The sequence below is a fragment of the Salminus brasiliensis genome, chromosome 15 (assembly GCF_030463535.1).
Source record: "Salminus brasiliensis chromosome 15, fSalBra1.hap2, whole genome shotgun sequence".
In the NCBI taxonomy this organism is placed as follows: domain Eukaryota; kingdom Metazoa; phylum Chordata; class Actinopteri; order Characiformes; family Bryconidae; genus Salminus; species Salminus brasiliensis.
In genome coordinates, this window is record NC_132892.1 from 30818436 (window position 1) to 30831966 (window position 13531).

The following is a 13531-nucleotide window of genomic DNA, read 5'->3' on the forward strand; positions in this document are numbered from 1 at the left end:
ATCAGCGTTTCATTCCGGTGATTCACCGCCGTCCAGCTCTATCGGACAGAAACAGAGTAAAGACGTGTCAGTGGAGCGCGATGAAGACTAACGGACCCGCTGCTCCCTGGGCTCTGTAAATAATACTGATGGCTCGTAAGAGAACCTCTCTGAATGCTAAGATAAGCAAAGTGCTTATCAAGCAGCAGATAAGCAGACTGGACGTCTTCTCCGCCGCATCGGACATGTTTATCTGAAGCTTTGAGGGTTCACTGAATATCGGTCAGCCTTTTAATAGAGACGCTTATCGCTGTCGAGCAAAAGCCTCAGATTTTAATCCAATTTTATACCAAGTCCTTTTGGAGCATTACTATTGGCCCATTTATCATGATGGCAAAAATGGAAATCCATGCAGAGCGTGTGCGTGTGAGATCACACACACAGAGAGTGTGTGTGTGACACTTATATCTTATAATAACTTATAATAATTTTATTATCTTTATTAAGTGAGACTAATTGAACTAATCTGGCCGTCCTTAAAGTACCATAGCAATTACACGGTGTTCAGGTTCAGAACAAGCACAGACTGAATAAACTCATGAAGAGGGCCGTCCGGCTCTGTCCTGGGGTGCTTCTTAGACCCAGTGCAGGTGGTGGGAGACTGATGGAGGATGACAGCCAAGCTGGCATCCATGCTGGAGAACAGCTCCCACCCCATGCATGAGACTCTGGCAGCACTGGGCAGCTCCTTTAGCGACAGGCTGCTTCACCTCCTTCCTGCTGCCGTCAGACTCCACAACCAGCACTGCTCCCAGCGGACCACACACACACACACTTAACTACACACACATGTTCAGGGAATAGAGGTCCCTCAAAGTAACAATACTATGTGCAATAAAGAATAAATTTGCAATTATCTGTAAATAATCTGTAAATAATATAATAATATGTTAATGATATGTTAAAATATGTTCATTAATAATATGTTAAAATAATCCAATCTAATCTAATCTAATCTAGAAGTACAGCGCTGCGCCCCAATGGTCATAAACTCTGGGTGATTCAAATAACGCCAGGGCTGCACACCAAGATATGGTCACACAGAAATATGGCTGACCCCTTAACGGTCAGTCAGCATCCACTAGTATGGTCAACATTAGCATTAAACTGGTCTATCAGCTGATCCTCGTCTTCTTCAGGCACAGAAACAGATCGCCTGAACATGAATCAGATGGCAAACGGGCCACAAGTTAAAGAAACGGACTACTGTGTGTGTGTGTGTGCGTGTGTGTGTGCAGTAATATCACTACTCCTGGTACAGAGAGCTAATGGCAGTGGAATGCATGGTGTTATAATGATGACCTCATTCCTTCGCCCACTCAGGGTTTCTTTCCTTGTCTTATTCTGGGATGCTGACATCATACAAGTAAACATTTACACAGAGCCGGGGGTGGGGGTGGGGGGTGGGGGGGCATGGGCGGAGAGAAAGAGAGAGAGAGAGAGTGCAAGATTTTATTCCAAGTAATTTTGGAGAATTTCTATTGGTCCATTCATCGAAAAACAAAAATGGAGATACTGTAAATGGTTTGACAAAAGTATTGGGACACCTTCTCATTCACTGTTTCTTCTATAAACAAGGCTATTAAAAAGAGCTGATCCTGCTTTTGTTGGAGTAGCTGTCTCTACTGTCCAGGGAAGAAGGCTTTCTAATAGATTTTGGAGGTGGAGCATTGCTGTGAGGATTTGATTGCAGTCAGTGACAAGAGCAGCGTTTGTGAGTTCTGGATGTTGGATGATGATCATGATCACCACCCCACCTCATCACCCCCAACTCATCCCAAAAGTGTTGGATGGAGCTCCACCATCCATCATTCCAGAGAACACAGTTCTTCCACTGCTCAATGCTGGGGGGCTTTATACCCCTCTAGCCCACGCTTGGCATTAGGCAGCATGGAGCCAATAGCTCTAATAGCAGTTGATCTGCTCCAGAGGGTCCTATTCTATTGGCAGTACTTCTTCTCTACAGGGACTAAACAAGCTGTGTATCTGTGTCGGCAATGAGTGCAACTACCTACAATTACCCTTCATTAGAAAGGCGTCCACAAACTTTTGGATGTATAATTACAGGGTTTTTGTGTTTTTGTGTTACAGACGCAGCAGTACTGAACTGTTAGCCTCTAGGGGGCGCACTGGCGAGGTTTCTTTTTAATGTAAATCTGAAAACTCAGACATGCTCTGGGGAAAAACAGCCTGAGATGGTCCCTCATCATGACCTCACCTCTTTCTTTAAAAGCTGGGCCTAAAAGTGACTCAACTCAAACTGCTCAGCTGCCTCTGGGAACTGATGAGGTCACAGCACCATTCCCAGGATGCCCCAGGAGACATGAGCTCATGGCACCATCCTCAGCGAGCGGCGAGGCGAAATGAGGTGACGTTAGTTAAGCAGGGTTGGAGCTTCAGCCTGAGAGGAACCGGAATAAAAACTCTGCCTCCAGCAGCAGCAGCCCGGAGTGAAGCTTCGTCGCTAGTCACTTCTTAAAAAAGTCGCTAGATTTGTCGCTAGCCACTTTAAAAAAGGTCGCTAGATTTGTCGCTAGTCACTTCTTAAAAAAAGTCGCTAGATTTGTCGCTAGTCACTTCTTAAAAAAAGTCGCTAGATTTGTCGCTAGTCACTTTTTAAAAAAAATTGCTAGATTTATCGCATCACTTAAAAAAAGTCGCTAGATTTATCGCTAGTCACTTTTTAAAAAAGTCGCTAGATTTGTCGCTAGTCACTTAAAAAAAGTCGCTAGATTTGTCGCTAGTCACTTAAAGTTGCTAGATTTATCGCTAGTCACTTAAAAAAGTCGCTAGATTTATCGCTAGTCACTTTTTAAAAAAGTCGCTAGATTTATCGCTAGTCACTTAAAAAAAGTCGCTATATTTATCGCTAGTCAGTTAAAAAAAGTCGCTATATTTGTCGCTAGTCATTTAAAAAAAAAGTCGCTATATTTATCGCTAGTCATTTAAAAAAAAAGTCGCTAGATTTGTCGCTAGTCATTTAAAAAAAAAGTCGCTAGATTTGTCGCTAGTCACTTAAAAAAAGTCGCTAGATTTGTCGCTAGCCACTTTAAAAAAGGTCGCTAGATTTGTCGCTAGTCACTTCTTAAAAAAAGTCGCTAGATTTGTCGCTAGTCACTTCTTAAAAAAAGTCGCTAGATTTGTCGCTAGTCACTTTTTAAAAAAAATTGCTAGATTTATCGCATCACTTAAAAAAAGTCGCTAGATTTATCGCTAGTCACTTTTTAAAAAAGTCGCTAGATTTGTCGCTAGTCACTTAAAAAAAGTCGCTAGATTTGTCGCTAGTCACTTAAAGTTGCTAGATTTATCGCTAGTCACTTAAAAAAGTCGCTAGATTTATCGCTAGTCACTTTTAAAAAAAGTCGCTAGATTTATCGCTAGTCACTTAAAAAAAGTCGCTATATTTATCGCTAGTCAGTTAAAAAAAGTCGCTATATTTGTCGCTAGTCATTTAAAAAAAAAGTCGCTATATTTATCGCTAGTCATTTAAAAAAAAAGTCGCTAGATTTGTCGCTAGTCATTTAAAAAAAAAGTCGCTAGATTTGTTGCTAGTCACTTAAAAAAAGTCGCTAGATTTGTCGCTAGTCACTTAAAGTTGCTAGATTTATCGCTAGTCACTTAAAAAAAGTCGCTAGATTTATCGCTAGTCACTTTTTTAAAAAGTCGCTAGATTTATCGCTAGTCACTTAAAAAAAGTCGCTATATTTATCGCTAGTCACTTAAAAAAAGTCGCTATATTTGTCGCTAGTCATTTTTTAAAAAGTCGCTATATTTGTCGCTAGTCATTTAAAAAAAAAAGTCGCTATATTTGTCGCTAGTCATTTAAAAAAAAGTCGCTAGATTTATCGCTAGTCACTTTTAAAAAAAGTCGCTAGATTTATCGCTAGTCACTTTTTTAAAAAAGTCGCTAGATTTGTCGCTAGCCACTAAAAAAAGAGTCGCTAGATTTGTCGCTAGTCACTTAAAGTTGCTAGATTTAGCGCTAGTCACTTAAAAAAAGTCGCTAGATTTATCGCTAGTCACTTAAAAAAAGTCGCTAGATTTATCGCTAGTCACTTAAAAAAAGTCGCTAGATTTGTCGCTAGTCACTTAAAAAAAGTCGCTAGATTTGTCGCTAGCCACTTTAAAAAAGGTCGCTAGATTTGTCGCTAGTCACTTCTTAAAAAAAGTCGCTAGATTTGTCGCTAGTCACTTCTTAAAAAAAGTCGCTAGATTTGTCGCTAGTCACTTTTTAAAAAAAATTGCTAGATTTATCGCATCACTTAAAAAAAGTCGCTAGATTTATCGCTAGTCACTTTTTAAAAAAGTCGCTAGATTTGTCGCTAGTCACTTAAAAAAAGTCGCTAGATTTGTCGCTAGTCACTTAAAGTTGCTAGATTTATCGCTAGTCACTTAAAAAAGTCGCTAGATTTATCGCTAGTCACTTTTAAAAAAAGTCGCTAGATTTATCGCTAGTCACTTAAAAAAAGTCGCTATATTTATCGCTAGTCAGTTAAAAAAAGTCGCTATATTTGTCGCTAGTCATTTAAAAAAAAAGTCGCTATATTTATCGCTAGTCATTTAAAAAAAAAGTCGCTAGATTTGTCGCTAGTCATTTAAAAAAAAAGTCGCTAGATTTGTCGCTAGTCACTTAAAAAAAGTCGCTAGATTTGTCGCTAGTCACTTAAAGTTGCTAGATTTATCGCTAGTCACTTAAAAAAAGTCGCTAGATTTATCGCGTCACTTTTTTAAAAAGTCGCTAGATTTATCGCTAGTCACTTAAAAAAAGTCGCTATATTTATCGCTAGTCACTTAAAAAAAGTCGCTATATTTGTCGCTAGTCATTTTTTAAAAAGTCGCTATATTTGTCGCTAGTCATTTAAAAAAAAAAGTCGCTATATTTGTCGCTAGTCATTTAAAAAAAAGTCGCTAGATTTATCGCTAGTCACTTTTAAAAAAGTCGCTAGATTTATCGCTAGTCACTTTTTTAAAAAAGTCGCTAGATTTGTCGCTAGCCACTAAAAAAAGAGTCGCTAGATTTGTCGCTAGTCACTTAAAGTTGCTAGATTTAGCGCTAGTCACTTAAAAAAAGTCGCTAGATTTATCGCTAGTCACTTAAAAAAAGTCGCTAGATTTATCGCTAGTCACTTAAAAAAAGTCGCTAGATTTATCGCTAGTCACTTAAAAAAAGTCGCTAGATTTGTCCCTAGTCATTTTAAAAAAAAGTCGCTAGATTTATCGCTAGTCACTTAAAAAAGTCGCTAGATTTATCGCTAGTCACTTTATAAAAAGTGCAGTCTGACCGTTTCTCCAGTGTAACACTGGTCTCAATGGCCTTTCTACCAAATCCCAGCAAAGCACGTCCAACCTACAAACAGCAGGCGTGGGTGGAGCATGGAGAGGTGTTCCTGGAATGCAGTGGGTTGCACATGGCGTGTGTGTGTGTGCGTATGTGTGTGCGTGTGTGTGTGTGTGTGTGTGTGCGTGTGTGTGTGTGTGTGTGTGTGCGTGTGTGTGTGTGTGTGTGTTCTTACCCCTCTGTATGAGCCTTGGCAGTTGCTGCAGGTTCCAGCCAGGTAGACGTACGAGTTCTGACTGATCTCATACCGGGACTGAGCCTTACAGGACACACACTCCAGAGACACGATGGGGATACGGCCGGTCTTCACCAACACCTGCCACAGAACACAATCCCAGTCTGACTGTTATTGAGGAGGAAATACGGACTGGATTACATAGCTATGCACTGTGTATGTGTATGGACTAAAGTATTGGGACACCAACAGGCGCTTTTATGACAGCCCATTCTTCACAGCTGATGGTGAAGATGCTTCAGTTCAGTGAGCTCTTTAGAGCCTCCCACTCTTTTACTAATGTGTGTAAGAAAGGCAGACTGCAGGGCTGAATGAAGCACCTGAATTCAATGAATATGAGGTGTGTCCCAATACTTTTGTCCTATTAGTGTAATATATATATATACACACATACACACACACACACCTCTGACCTCTTGCACCCTCTAAAAGGATAGTTCTCGCTGCAGGTCTAAACCCCGCTTCATTTAACTCTACTTTAATGTGGAGACCCACTCATCCCCACACTGTGGCCCACCAGAGGGTCCTGACCCACGCTTGATTTTTGTTAAACCACGGCATCACAGCATTTAAGGTGGACAGAAGTGTGGAGGGGATCGCCAACATCACTGCTGCATCACTCCTACAACTACAAGCGGCTGTAAAGAGCTGAGTATTACACACTGATAGACCATCAGAGCGAGAGAGATGTGTAATGTGTTCGATTTCCTCTCTCTCTCTCTGTCTGATGGTCTATCAGAGGTAATGGGGCAGGTGAGGGAGAACGATGTCTTGCAGCCTTTCTCTTCTTTTAAGAGTCACCTGAACATCAATAGTGTGTAAGAGTGTGTGTGCGAGAGAGAGAGAGAGAGAGAGAGAGAGAGAGAGATGAACAGCACAAATCAGAGAGAAAGCCAGAATTCTGTACAGCTCTACTTCTATCCCGTTCAATTCCACTGCCTGTTTCAGTTCCTCTGCCCTCAAGACTGAGATATGTAAATGAGCTCTGTTCTGACTGGCTGCCCTGCCCTGTGGCTCATTTAAAAGACAGCCCAGGCTGTAACACTCCATATAACGTCAGTGCGAATAGCCGCCGCTGTAGGCTGAAGAGATGAACGGGCTGGCTTTTGAGCTCCTGGGTGGAGTGACCGTCTAAGCGCTGTCCAAGGCCGAACCCGACTGAAGTAGTACCTGATCTGGTCTGTCTGTCTATTCATCTGTCTGTCTCTCTGTTCATCTGTCTAGCCATCCGTCTTTCTAGTTTCTGCCTAACCTTCTATTGGTCTGTCTGTCTACGTACCCAATCTATCTCAATCGATCTGCCTGTCTATCCGTCTGTCTGTCTATTCATCTACCTGTCTATCTGTCTGTCTATTCATCTACCTGTCTATCTGTCTGTTTATCCATCTGTCTACCTGTGTGTCTATCTATCCATCTGCCTGTCTATATGTCTATATATTTATCTGTCTGTTCATCAATCTATCTGTCTGTCCATCAGTTTGTCTGCCTGTCTGTCTGTTTATTCATCTGTCTGTCTAGTATCTGCCTATTGTTCTATTGGTCTGTCTGTCTACGCACCTAATCTATCTATCTCTATCTGTCTGTGTATCCATCTGCCTGTCTATCCATCTGTCTATCTATTCATCTGCCTGTCTATCCGTCTGTCCATTCACCTGTCTGTCTATCCATCTACCCGTCTTTCTGTCTCTCTGTTCATCTGCCTATCCTTCCATTGGTCTGTCTGTCTACATACCCAATCTATTTCTGTCTGTCCATCAGTCTGTCTGTCTGTCTGTCTATCCGTCTGTCTGTCTATCACCTACCTGTCTGTCTGTCTGTCTATTCATCTGTCTGTTTATCCATCTGTCTGTCTACCTGTGTGTCTATCTATCCATCTGCCCGTCTATATGTCTATATATTTATCTGTCTGTCCATCAGTTTGTCTGCCTGTCTGTCTGTTTAGTATCTGCCTATCCTTCTATTGGTCTGTCTGTCTACGCACCTAATCTGTCTATCTCTATCTGTGTGTCTATCCATCTGCCTGTCTATCTGTCTGTCCATTCACCTGTCTGTCTATCCATCTATCCGTCTGTCTGTCTCTCTGTTCATCTGCCTATCCTTCTATTGGTCTGTCTGTCTACATACCCAATCTATTTCTGTCTGTCCATCAGTCTTGTCTGTCTGCCTGTCTATCCATCTGCCTGTTTATCCATCTGCCTGTCTATCACCTACCTGTCTGTCTATTAATCTACCTGTCTATCTGTCTGTATATTCATCTGTCTGTTTATCCATCTGTCTGTCTACCCGTGTGTCTATCTATCCATCTGCCCGTCTACATGTCTATATATTTATCTGTCTGTCCATCAGTTTGTCTGCCTGTCTGTCTGTTTATTCATCTGTCTGTCTAGTATCTGCCTATCCTTCTATTGGTCTGTCTGTCTACGCACCTAACGTGTCTATCTCTATCTGCCTGTCTATCCATTTGTTCGTCTATCCATCTGCCCGTCTATCTGTCCATTCACCTGTCTGTCTATCCATCTATCTGTCTGCCTGTCTCTGTTCACCTGCCTATCCTTCTGTTGGTTTGTCTGTCTACATACCCAATCTATCTCTGTCTGTCCATCAGTCTGTCAGTTTGTCTGTCTGTCTGTCTTTAAGGGGGCAGGACTGGGCAGAACTGGGCAGTCTTCTCCAGGCTGGAAGGGCTGAACATTCCTAGTCTGTCCTTTTTAACAAGAAACACTCGAGACCTGCTGTTTTCATCATGAAAAGACAGAGGAAGAGAAGAGAGGCAGCATGAGAAGAACCATCCCCCTGAAGCCCCTCGAGGAGCAGCAATAACTGTCTCTCCAGCCCCTTCTGAGAGAATTTATTTTACATAACATCACGCCAAAGCTCGCCCACCACTCCAGGCCTGCCTTTGATATTCGGCTCCTCCATCACAAAGGTCGGAGGAGGTGAGCAGCTTCTCCTCAGGCGTAAAAAAAAAAGACTAAAGAATGAGGTTCAAAACCAAAAACAAGGCAAACAAGGAGTGTTTTTTCTACTCTTCCCATTTTCTCATCAGTGACACAATGGAAATAATTACTGCGTCCGGGCGTGAGGGATGATTAAGGAGGCTTTAGGACGGCCAGGTCCTGCTTTTTGGAATAATTCAAAAGGATGAAGAGATTAAAAAGTAAAGGGAGAGGAAAGAGCTGCCAGATTAAAAGGCATTTTTAAAACTGTCGCCAGTCTGAGGTTCAAATGCTGCTCTTCAATTTTTCACACAGAAGCTGGATGAAGAGGAATTTGGGGGAAACGACCCCTGCTTTTTTACGGCCCTCAGGAGCTTCAGCTTTCTCACCTAGTGTTCATTACCGTGTAGAAAAGGTCCTGAGCATTACCATATTAGCCAAACCGAGCGACACCATATCAGGCACAGCTTACCATTACTCTCCCATTAAAACCAGTGTGACCTCACTGACCTTTCCTCAGAGTACATGGCTGTCTGTCTCTCTGTTCATCTGTCTAGCCATCCGTCTGTCTAGTATCTGCCTATTCTTTTATTGGTCTGTCTATCTCCATCTGCCTGTCTGTCTATCCATCTGTCTGTCTGTCTGTCTATCAGTCTATATGTCTATCTATCCATCTGTCTGTCTGTTCATCAATCTACCTGTCTGTCCATCAGTCTGTCTGCCTGTCCATTTATCTGTTTGTCTATTCATCTGTTTGTCTATCCATCTACATGTCTGTCTGTCTCTGTCTCTCTGTTCATCTGTCTAGCCATCTGTCCACATGTCTGTTTTATTGGTCTCTCTATCTCCATCTGCCTGTCTGTCTATCAATCTATATGTCTATCTATCCATCTGTCTGTTCATCAGTCTGTCTGTCTGTCTGTCCATTTATCTGTTTGGCCATTCATCTGTCTGTCTGTCTATCCATCTACATGTCTGTCTATCCATCTGTCTTGTCTGTCTATCAATCTATATGTCTATCTATCCATCTGTCTGTTCATCAGTCTGTCTGTCTATTCATCTGTCCGTCTATCCGTCTACATGTCTGTCTGCCTCTGTCTCTCTGTTCATCTGTCTAGACACCCGTCTGTCTAGTATCTGCCTATCCTTTTATTGGTCTGTCTATCTCCATCTGCCTGTCTGTCTATGCATCTGTCTGTCTGTCTATCAATCTATATGTCTATCTATCCATCTGTCTGTTCATCAGTCTGTCTGTCTATTCATCTGTCTGTCTATCCGTCTACATGTCTGTCTGTCTCTGTCTCTCTGTTCATCTGTCTAGACACCCGTCTGTCTAGTATCTGCCTATCCTTTTATTGGTCTGTCTATCTCCATCTGCCTGTCTGTCTATGCATCTGACTGTCTGTCTATCAGTCTATATGTCTATCTATCCATCTGTCTGTCTGTTCATCAATTTACCTGTCTGTCCATCAGTCTGTCTGCCTGTCCATTTATCTGTTTGTCTATTCATCTGTCTGTCTATCCATCTACATGTCTGTCTGTCTCTGTCTCTCTCTGTCTGTCTAGTATCTGCCTTTCGTTTTATTGGTCTCTCTATCTCCATCTGCCTGTCTGTCTATCAATCTATATGTCTATCTATCCATCTGTCTGCTCATCAGTCTGTCTGTCTGTCCATTTATCTGTTTGGCCATTCATCTGTCTGTCTGTCTATCCGTCTACATGTCCTTCTATCAATCTATATGTCTATCTATCCATCTGTCTGTTCATAAGTCTGTCTGTTTGTCCATTCATCTGTCTGTCTGTCTGTCTGTCTGTCTATCCGTCTCTCTGTTCATCTGTCTAGCCATCTATCTGTCTAGTATCTGCCTATCCTTCTATTGGTCTGTCTGTCTACGCACCCAATCTATCTATCTCCATCATCTGTCTATTTGTCCGTCCTCCTATTCATCTGCCTGTCTATCTGTCTGTCCATTTATCTGTCTGTCTATCCATCTATCTGTCTGTCTTTCTCTCTGGTACTGCTTTTGACTGCCTGTGTATAGCTGAACACTGAGCTGAGAGTCTGGTCAGGCGTACAGCACCACCCTGCAGACGAGCAGGAAAGCTCCTGTCTGAACTCCTCAGAATCACTGCTTTACATCCACCTCCAGTTACAGACAGAGGAACTGCATAGAGACAGTTGCTAAGCAGTGACTGAAGAACTGATCTAAACTGACCTTGTTGGAGACATGCTGTTTTTTCAGTGCCCTGGATTAAAGCAGTGCTCTGGAGTGAAGTAGTGCTCGAGCATGAAGCGGGGCCCTGGAATAAAGCAGTGCTCCGGAGTGAAGTAGTGCTCGAGCATGAAGCGGGGCCCTGGAATAAAGCAGTGCTCTGGAGTGAAGTAGTGCTCGAGCATGAAGCGGGCCCTGGAATAAAGCAGTGCTCTGGAGTGAAGTAGTGCTCGAGCATGAAGCGGGGCCCTGGAATAAAGCAGTGCTCCGGAGTGAAGTAGTGCTCGAGCATGAAGCGGGCCCTGGAATAAAGCAGTGCTCTGGAGTGAAGTAGTGCTCGAGCATGAAGCGGGGCCCTGGAATAAAGCAGTGCTCTGGAGTGAAGTAGTGCTCGAGCATGAAGCGGGGCCCTGGAATAAAGCAGTGCTCTGGAGTGAAGTAGTGCTCGAGCACGAAGCGGGCCCTGGAATAAAGTAGCGCTTTAGAGTAAAGCCGTACTTAAGAATAAAGCGGGCCCCTGAAGTAGTACTCGAGAATAAATCAGGGCCCTAGATTAAAATATGTGCTCTATACTGAAGTTGTAATCAAGAGTGAAGCGGAGCCCTACAGTAAAACATGTGCTCAAGAGTGAGGTAGTACTCGAGCATAAAGAGGGGTCCTAGAATAAAGTAGTGCTCTAGAATGAAGCAGTACTTAAGAATAAAGTGGGCCCCTAAAATAGTACTCGAGAATGAAGCGGGCCCTAGATTAAAACATGTGCTCTAGATTGAAGCAGTACTCAGAAATTTGTTACATAACAGAACTGTATTTAAATTTTGTTCTGATCAAATACCCCAGATACATTTTTCCAGTCTTCAATTATCCAGTTATGGTGAGCCTGGGGGGCCCAGAAGGTCCTAATCCCGCCCACTGATATGCAGTCAATCGGTGACCGCCATCTCCAGTGAAATGAACGGGACTTACCTTCTGCGTGGTGGATTCTGAAGGCATGCCTTCTTTGCTGATGGTCAAGCGGAACGTGTACTCGACATCCACCTCCAGCTCTGATCCAGAGATACCCAGAACCGGCCCCCGAGGACCAAGCCCGAAGTTCAAGGTAGAACAGTGAGAGGCCCCCTAATAAAAAGAACAGAAACGTAAATGAGTAACTCTGCAATTCTTGGACGGGTTCAGCAACAACAGTCAGATTAGATGGGGATTTAGATTAGGCGTCTGACTACACTGCTGCAGTGACGATGGTTCACCACTAGGGGCGGCATTCTGCCTTTAGTGCAGATGAAGATAATCTGGCAGATCAACAAAACACCACTTTCACTTTTACTAAAGTAAATATCAATAATTATTGATCTTTGCATTTATCGGTTTATATATTAATATTTTGCTTATTAATGATATCGCAGACAGGTTTGAGCTTCTAATCAGTGTTTTTACTGTATGATCTGATCATCAGTTCCTATGAAGGTTCTGTTAAAACTAGGTGTTTATTTAATGCCTGTCAATTATTTTGGTAATAATAATAATAATAATAATAATAATAATACACCTGCCACACTATTCCATCACCTGTGCTATATCCATATACCGGACCCCAATATTTGCCGTGTTCTCTGATTCTACTGCTGTTCAAGTGAGGCAGCATCCACCTCTTTACGGACAAAAGTATTGGGACACCTGTTTCTTCTGAAATCAAGGGTATTAAAAAGAGTTTCTTCTGCTTCTGTTGGAGTAACTGTCTCTACTGTCCAGGGAAGAAGACTTTCAATAGATTTTGGAGGAGAACTGCTGTGAGGATTTGATTGCATCCCTAACTCTCCAACTCATCCTAGAAGTATTGGATGGAGCTCCTCCATCCATCATTTCAGAGAACACAGTTAGTCTTCCACTGCTCCACAGCTTCTCAATGCTGGGGGGGGAGGGGTTTTATACCCCTCTAGCCCACGTTTGGCATTAGGCAGCATGGTGCCAGTAGGTTCCTGATGTTTATCTGCTCCTCCAGGTGGTCCTATTCTATTGGCAGTACTTCTTCTCTAAGGGGATTAGACGGGGACTAAGCTGTGTGTGTGTGCTAGCATTTATACATCTGTATCAACAATGTGTGCAACTTAAAGTAGCTGAATGCATTTATTAGTCGGGGTGTCCACAAATATTCGGACACAATCAGTTCCACAGTTGCTGTGCTTACTGTACTTGACTGTTGTGGTCTTTGTGGTCTCAGGTTCTATCTCTGCCACTGTTAGAGGCAGTAAATAAAGCTTCCATGAGAAGAAGGAACAAAACAAACACTAAAAATATCCGCAGCCCAACTCCGAGACCCCGGGACGTCCCACAACACTACATTTCAGCTCCCACTCCTGACATTTCTACCATTTCCAGCTCCCCCCCTCTCTCTCCTCCCACCCTGCTCTGCGGCTGAGGCCCTGAACACCCCTGCCTGCTCCACCACCTTTATTTATCTCGTCGGAGACGCCACAGCGAGCTGCAAGCGGCCCCATTCAAAAGCCATTTCCCTGATCTATTTGTCTTCAGCGCCACAACCACCACCTCCTCTTCCTCCTCCACCACCTCCTCCTCCTCCACTTCTGTTCGGATTATTTATACCTAGATAAATATTTCACAGCTCCAGTCTGGCTTCAGTTTGCTGCCGTCTTCCTCATTCCCCTGGATTCTCACTCCTTTGCCTGGCACTCTTCTTCCTTTCACCTTCTCTCGCTCCTCTTCTCCTCTTCAGCTCTAATAGCGTGAAGATCTCAAAGCAGAGTACCGCTGAAGT

The 13531-nt window shown here is 43.0% G+C and overlaps 1 protein-coding gene across 1 annotated transcript in view; it reads right to left on the reverse strand.

The window, feature by feature from the left end:
- The window catches only part of pkd1a (polycystic kidney disease 1a), a 117412-nt gene that overhangs the window by 42127 nt on the left and 61754 nt on the right, over positions 1–13531 (reverse strand). The window contains 3 exon segments of the mRNA XM_072657900.1: positions 1–38; positions 5553–5693; positions 11725–11877. The exon segment at positions 1–38 is cut by the window's left edge and continues 251 nt beyond it. Coding sequence (XP_072514001.1) covers positions 1–38; positions 5553–5693; positions 11725–11877 — 332 coding nt within the window.